This window comes from Arachis ipaensis, chromosome B08, assembly GCF_000816755.2.
Source record: "Arachis ipaensis cultivar K30076 chromosome B08, Araip1.1, whole genome shotgun sequence".
NCBI classification, from domain to species: domain Eukaryota; kingdom Viridiplantae; phylum Streptophyta; class Magnoliopsida; order Fabales; family Fabaceae; genus Arachis; species Arachis ipaensis.
The window spans coordinates 120,725,243-120,733,400 of NC_029792.2; the positions used below are offsets into that span (position 1 = coordinate 120,725,243).

Below are 8,158 nucleotides of genomic sequence, written 5' to 3' on the forward strand. Positions count from 1 at the left end.
GTCACCAAAAAAAATACACTCTAAAATTTTTTAAACTTACTTTTTTTTAGTCCAAACGCTAAACCAAATACACTTTGAGTGGTTGAGAATTGAGGTGGAATAAAATTAGAATTTTCGTTGGAAATTTGGAGATAGGTTGAGTTGGAATGAATAGTTTATGTTTAAATAATTTTTTAGTTTGAATAATTTTATCTATCGAAATCTATTTTTCATAGATACAACATTATTTTCATTTTTTCGTGAATATATATAAACAACCGTTTACTCTAGGCGAAAGCTAGTGCACTCCAGGCAAAGTAGGGAGTGCAGCACTTTTTAAAAGTTAACTTGCTATCAAAAGTAATTAGGTAAATTAAATTTATTTATTATTGTTATTTTTTTTGTCATGGGCTGAACAAACAAACCGACACTAACAAAAAAAAACTAATTCACTCGTTTAACACAGGACTATCTTTATACTAGAAGAGTACTCAGAAAAATTTTGATCGACTTTCTCTGTTATTCTGTTATTGTTAATGTGATGTCTTCAAGCATTTTCACTGTTTTGTTTGCTAGCAGGTGCTTCCACTATTGTTCTGTCTAGTCACAGATTTTCACGCTCTTGAACCCACCCCATTCCACATCTACCATAAATGGACCTTCAAAGCCCGAAAAATTGCTACTATAGAAAAGGAAGACGCTATCTGTCACCGCTGCTGGTTGGCTAACTCCAAACGTAAAACTGATTCTGTAGAAGAACCCGGTCTCCATGAAGGCGCCATGATTCTCAGATGACAACGCAATCAAAGCACAAAATACATGACAGTTACAACAAGTCCATTATCTTTTATTTTTACAGACATGTTGTTTTTAATATTTATATACTATTTTTTTATTTTGAACTTCAGCCCAATATCTGAGACTTACAAAAAAATCTAAAACTTATCAAAAAATGATTAACCTGATTAACAGGTTACCTTTTTAAATCCAGACTATTCAAATAAAATATAATAAATGAAGAGTTCAGATTTACGAATTTACAAGGTGTGCAGCACTCCATACTTAGCAAGGAGCGTTTAAGGATGAGCCGTTTACTCTATTATCTTCTTTGACTTTTTTTTGTGTATAATAACTCTAAATTAACCTAAGGTGACTTCTTCGATGTAAAAGAGATTATCTTTTTACATATGTAAAAATACGGTATATTCTATAATTGTATGACACGTGTTTTTCTAAGGGACAGAATCTGTCTTTGCTAAGTATGTGCAGACATGTTATAATATGTTCACGTGATAAGGCTGATAATATATATACTATTAGTAGTAATTATGTTAGCATAATTGTGAGCTTATAATTATTTTATTGGACAAACAAATGAGTTTACGTTGAAGACTGCTAATGTTTTTTTTACGGTTTATTTTTTCAATATTATTTGTCCAATAAAACAATTATAAGCCCACAATTATACTAACATAATTACTGCTAATAATATATATGTTATCAATCTTATCACATGAATATACTATAACATGTCTACACATAGACTTAGCAAAGATAGATTCTATTCTCTTAATAGAACACATATTATACGGTTATAAAATACATTACATTTTTATACATGTAAAAAGACAACTCCTTCCACACCAAAAAATTCACCTTATCTTAAAACCTCTCTACATAACCAAACGCGAACAAGAATTTATAGATGAATTAAGTGAAAAAGAAAAAGGCCGAGATCACATAGAGAGAGAGAGTGACGTTTATTTATCTAAAATGAGAAAGAAAGAGTTACCTCCAGATTGAGATAATTTGAGAAAGGTTTAGAACTCATGTGTAGTATACTCTTACAAAGAAAATAACTTTGAATAAAAAAAATTAATTCCTAACATTCCTCATTTAAAACTTTTAGGAAGAGAGTATTGCTAAACAGTTTCCAATGTAAAAAACTTGTATCTTCTATATGCAATAATACCACCATGCATCATTGCATCCAACTCTTTTACGAACTAGCACCAAAGGATAAAGCAATATGTATCAAGAAAACCTTTAAATGACAGAGACAACTCTTTTGTTTAGCAATACTCTCTTCTTAGAAGTTTTAAATGAGGAATGTTAAGGAATTTTTTTTATTAATTCTTAAGTTTTAACTTTAATTTATGAGTAATCTACTCATTAAATTTTTAAAATATACAATTTGACTGAGTTATCAAATACTCTCGTATAATGTATTTTTTTTTGAATTAAAGGGAGCTCAACACAACATAGTGGAGCAATAAAAAGAGCTACAAGATCATGAATACTCCATATACGAAAAAACTCCTAGTTATCTTCGGTATGGCCATCAACCAAAGGGCTCACCTCCAATCCATTCCTCGGCATACACAAACGACTTGTTTATAATTTTCCGCATACTTGAGGCATGATTTTGGAATAGCCTGCCATTCCTTTCTAGCCAGATTGTCCAGATAACAGCAAAGAACCCAATGAACCACCTCTTTCTCTCAACCTTCCCTGCTGATAAGTTCGTCCAGCATTCGAAGTGGTCCTTTAGAGTAACTGAAAAGCACCACCTCCTTCCAAAGGCAAGCAGCCAAGCACACCACACCTGCCATGTGATATCACAACCAAGAAACAAATCAAGAGCAGTTTCCTCAGACTTACAACATAGCATACACAAATTGTTATTTTGATCAAGAACACGTAGTCTACATAGTCGATCCTTAGAATTCACCCTTCCGATCAACACAAACCAAGACAAGAGCTCAATCCTTGGAGGAACGAACCCTTTCCATATAACACGCGTGAAACTATAGCTTGTGATTTCTTCCGGTAGGACTTCCACCTGCAGCGCCTGGACAAAGGAATTCGTTGAATAAATACCTGTTTTTATCAAATTTTCATACTACTCTATCCTCTATTTCATTTGTAGGCTTGGCTGACTGTAAGGTCTCATGAAGTTGGTTTACTAAATCCAGCTCCTACTGGAACAACTTCCTCCTCCACTGGAAGCTCCAAATCCAGTCTAACCCATCCCAAAACCCACAATCCCCTACAACTGCGCCGTTAAGGATTGAAACCGAGAAGAGCCTAGGAAACATATCTTTCAATACCCCATTTGGTAACCAGCTATCCTCCCAGAACCGGATCGTTCTGCCATTCCCGAGATCCATAGACAACCCGTTTATCATCTTTTCTCTCAGCTGTGGCTCGCTGATTTGTAACTGACAGATATCCTTCCAAGGACCTCCTCGTGTGGGGACAGGCTGGTCGCGCAGCATCACAGCAGGATCCATATTGGTGCAAGAGCAAACCACTTTCTTCCATAAGGGACAGTCTTCTTTTGAGAACCTCCACCACCACTTAAACAGTAGTGCTGTATTTCGAATAACTGCATCACCAACTCCCAACCCACCTGCCTTCTTTGGAGCCATTACTACTTCCCATTTTACAAGCGGTAATCCTTGCTTCCCCTCTTCTGTACTCCACAAGAACCGTCTTTGTAGTGAAATCAACTTCTCTGCCACTGTCTTTGGCATCTTGTATAAGCTGAGGTAGTAAATAGGTAGGCTACTAAGAATCGATTTAATTAGGACCAGCTTGCCTGCTTTGTTAAGGGTCTTTGCTTTCCACAAACTTAGCTTTTCCTCTACCTTATCAATCACTGGTTTCCATGTTTTCACCAGTCTCGGATTTGCACCCAGGGGGATGCCCAGATATCTAATTGGTAATGACGCCTCCGTACAACCTAATAACAGACACATCTTACGGACCCACAGCCTATCACAATTGACCGGGATGATGTTGGACTTCTCAAAATTGATTCTCAACCCAGACATCAGTTCAAAACACCGGAGCAGTCGCTGATAATTTCTGATGGTCTCCTCTTCAGGTGGGCAGAAAAGAATAGTATCATCCGCAAACTGCAAGTGAGACAACTCAATGTTATCCTTCCCAACCAAAAGCGGAGAAATACGTCTGTTCCTGACCGCCTTTCCAATCATCCTATGAAGAACATCCACGACTAAAACAAACAGGAATGGAGACAACGGGTCTCCTTGTCTCAAACCCCTCTCCATTTTGAATGGCTTCGAAGGTGATCCATTGATAAGTACTGACATAGATGCAGAGCAGACACACTCCTTGATCCAGCCCCTCCATCTCTGGCCAAAACCCATCTTCTGCAAACAATATCCACAAAGGCTCACTTGACTCTATCATAAGCCTTTTGGAAATCCAGCTTTATTATCGCGGAGCTCTTTTTCCGTGATTTCAGCCAGTGCACAGTTTCACCGGCGATCAAAGCCCCATCATGTATTTTTCTGTCCTTCACGAAAGCGCTCTGAGTCTCACCTACAAGACCCAGCATTACCTTCCGCATCCTCCGAACCAGAATCTTAGAAATGACCTTATAGACACAACCCACCATACTAATTGGCCTGAGATCCTTTATTTTTCTGGCTCCAGTAAACTTCGGCGCCAGCGCCACCCAAGTGACATTCAACTCGCTAGGTAGTTTAGCTGACTGGAAGGACCCTATCACCGTTCCAGTGAACTCTCCGCCTAATTCTTCTCAACACTTCTTTATAAAATTCATATTATACCCATCACTTCCTGGTGCCTTTGTTGACTCACAATCCCAAACTGCCTCCTTTATTTCTGCGGTAGTTGGCATCATCTCTAACTCTGTTGCCTTTTCCTCAAGAATTTGGTTTACTAGTCCATCCCTGAAACCAATAATCGGCGAGGGCTCCTGGTGGTACAGCTCCTTATAGAAGTCTCGGATAGCAATCTTGATCCTTGCTTGATTCCTTACCAATCTCCCATTAACCATTAAGGCATCAATCTGATTGGACCTTTTTCGCGCTGAGGCTAAATTGTGGAAATAGCGTGTGTTCTTATCCATCTCCTTTACATGTCGAGATATTGACATCTGCTTCCAGTGTAGCTCCTGTCTGATATACCATTTTTTACAGAAGCTCACAAGTGCCTTTCTCCTTGCTTCAACAGTCCCATCAGCCACTCTAGTACCTACCATGTCATCCACTTTCTTTATTTCATCCTCAAACTGTGTAATCCTTTTTTCTATGTCCCCAAAGTTCTTTTTATGCCATCTGCTCAGCGGATTCGTCAAAACCTTTAATTTGTCCATGAACTATACCTCTCCTAAAGTCCTCCATTCCTCTTTTACCATCCTCAGGAAACCATCATGAGTAAACTAGGAGTCCAAACTCCGAAACGGTCTTGGCCCCCTTCTAAATCGTGAGACTTCCATAATCAATGGACAATGGTCGGATAACCCTCTTGAGCCACCTCGCAACCTGTAAGAACCGCAACTAATCAACCGGTTAATTAAGTGATTAATTGCCCAAATTAGATTCCAAAAAGTTAGAGAGAGAATTTGGGGATTTAAAGGTGATTTTTGGACTCAGTGAGTCTTTCTGAGTCAGAAAATGTGCTTTCTACGAAAAACCGTGAAAAATCGCGAACCGGCAGTTGAACCGGTAGAACCGGTTCAAGTCTGCCTGGTACTGCACGAGAAAAGTGAAAACCGTCAAAAAATCTTAGAAAAACATTAGAAATGGAAAACCGGGCTTTAATTTTAAAGATTTGGCCTGAAGTTAGGACAAACGGGCTAAAAACGCTAACGGATTGGACCTGGTCCAAGTTGGGCCCAAGCCCAACATATAAATACACTTAAATGAACCCATTTCAGCCACTTTCACCCTCATAAGGTGGCAAACGGGCCTAAACCCGCCGGGCCGGCCCACGTAACCCGCCAAAAAAGGCGGGCTGGGCTGGAAAATTGGGACCACCAAAAAGCAAAAGCCCGTTTAACCCGCACCGCTTAAACCGCGGGTTTTGGCGGGCTTTGGCGGGGCGGGGCGGGCTTCCCCACCGGGCTTAGTATTGTTTTAGCAAGGGGGTATTTTTACAATTTTTTTACCAAAACCCAACTTCTCCCAACCCAACTTACAAGAGAATGAAGATAAAAATTGAGTGTTTTAGATTATGTTTGTTTTGTTTTAGAGACAATATTGTTAATTATGTTTTGGATTATGTTTATTTTGCTTTGGAAACAATATTTATAATTATGTTTTGGATGAAAACTTTTGGCTACGCGTTCCTTGTGAAGAGCTCTACAAAACCCACCCAAGAAACCCTCAAGGTAATCAAGAAATCTTCCCAGTTTCTCTCTTCAAAATTTCGGGTTTTATTAGAGTTTTGGGTTAAATGGGTTTTTGTGATTTTGGATGTTTAGGTTTGCTCTAATCCTTGCTTAGCTTTGGATTTGTGTTATCAAATCTGTTGGGAAAGGTAAAAGCTCTTAAACCCTTGTGAGATTATGCTTATGTTGAACCCTAGGTTGATTTGTGGTGATTTATATGTATATAGTTTGATTATTGTGGCTTTGGGAGCTTTTGGAACTTATTTGTGCTTGTTGGAGTGGATTTGAAAGCTTGGATTGTGGTTGGAAGCTTGTTGGTGCTCATTTTGAGTTTGGGTGCATAATGGGAATCGGCCAAGGTATGGTTTCGGTTTCCTCTATGTAGTATATAATATTCATGGACACTTAGGCTAGTTGACCCTAAGATAGAATTGAATGTTGTTGGTGTATGAATGATTATGTGTAAATTGATGTTAATTGTTGGTATCCTTGGAATATTGTGATTAAGGATATTATGGAGAATTGTTGGTGTTAATGAGTATTGATGATTAGTGTTGTTGATGAGGTTGTTGGTATTTAATGATTGATGATGAATAATGATGTTGTTGGAATTTAATGATTATACAGGTTGATGAGGGATGTATGATTTATTGTTGTTGATGAGGGTTTGTTGATGTGGTTGATAATGGATGATAAATATTGATATTTTTGGTAATTGAAGGTGAGTGTTGGGATTGTTGATAAATGGTTATATTGATGTTGATAGTATGATGTTGGAGTTTGATGTTAAAATTAATAATGATGATGGTTAGTAAGGGTATTATTATGTATTTGATAGTGAGAATTGATGATTATATATGGTGGAGTGGTAAACTGGATATGGAAAATGGTAAATTCTGATATGTGATAGAATTGATGTGGTTTTGGTTGGATTGGGTTATGAAAGTTGGTAAATTGAGATTCTTGTGAGTCTTGGTAAAAGTTGACTTTTGGTAAACTTTGTCTAATCATAACTTATGCCATGGTTTTCAAAATCTATTGAAATTAGTTTAGCATTAAAGCTTATTGAAAACTGTTCTAATCGATATAAAGTTTGTAAAAAATTAGAATTTGGTAGAGGAAGTTATGATCATTCAAAGTTGGTGTTAAAAATCTGAAATTTTCCAAAGTTGCAGAATTTCATTACTTCTGATATGTGCGGGTGCACACGTCCTGTTTCTCAAAAATTTATTTGTTTTCAACTATTTTTTCTTTTCAACAAGGTTGTAAGCTTCTATAACAGCATTTTAAGACGATTGGGCCTAGTTTTGAGTATTAGAACATGGGATATAAATTAAGGGTTCTAGTAAAGGAAGCGCGGGTAAGAGGAAGGTAGAAGGCCAAGTAGGGACGGGATATAAGACTTTGGTGAATTGTGTGTCCAGTGCCGTAGCTTACCGTGGTTCTCTTCTAATCTTTACATAGATTAAATCACGTTTTATCCGTACAAAAGTAGGTACTCCGTTTTCAATCCTTTCCTTGTGTTTCAGAACATAAAAGTATACTTTTCGCACACCTTAGTAACTATTTTGGGGACTTTAGCTATGTTCTATTTGGGAGTTTTACCCCAAATAGTTTGGGGGCTCTATATCACGGGCCTAGTGACAGGTCCATGGCCGCGGACGAGCGGGATATCTAGGCTTCCCTACGCCCGCCCTATAAGAACGGAGTCTGGAGTGTAGAGTTGCATTCGCCCTAATTGGTGGCAGGGACGGTCCGCGTATCGCAGAGTTTTATAGTACATTTTTATAATAAAGTTACCAAAAGTTTTCATAAAAGTCGTATGTATCTAGGTAGTGAAGTTAGGCTCAGGGGCTGAGTAGAGTTGGTGACAGGGAAATATTGAGTCAAAGGTTTATGGTTTTCAGATAGTAAGGAGTAGAGTATATGGTTAGTAGGAAGTGGATTGCAGTTTGGTAAGAGTCGTGCGGTCTTTGGATCCGGAGGCAAAAGATTAAATGGAATTTTAGTACA

At 38.0% G+C, this 8,158-nt stretch overlaps 1 protein-coding gene across 1 annotated transcript; it reads right to left on the reverse strand.

Moving 5' to 3' along the window:
- LOC107611497 lies at positions 4,550-5,128 on the reverse strand. The gene has a single exon (XM_016313413.1). The coding sequence runs from the start codon at positions 5,126-5,128 to the stop codon at positions 4,550-4,552; it is 579 nt and encodes a 192-aa protein (XP_016168899.1).

Excerpts from the sequence above, each read along its gene's own strand:
- LOC107611497 (XM_016313413.1), bottom strand. The coding sequence starts at position 5,128 with ATGGACAAATTAAAGGTTTTGACGAATCCGCTGAGCAGATGGCATAAA.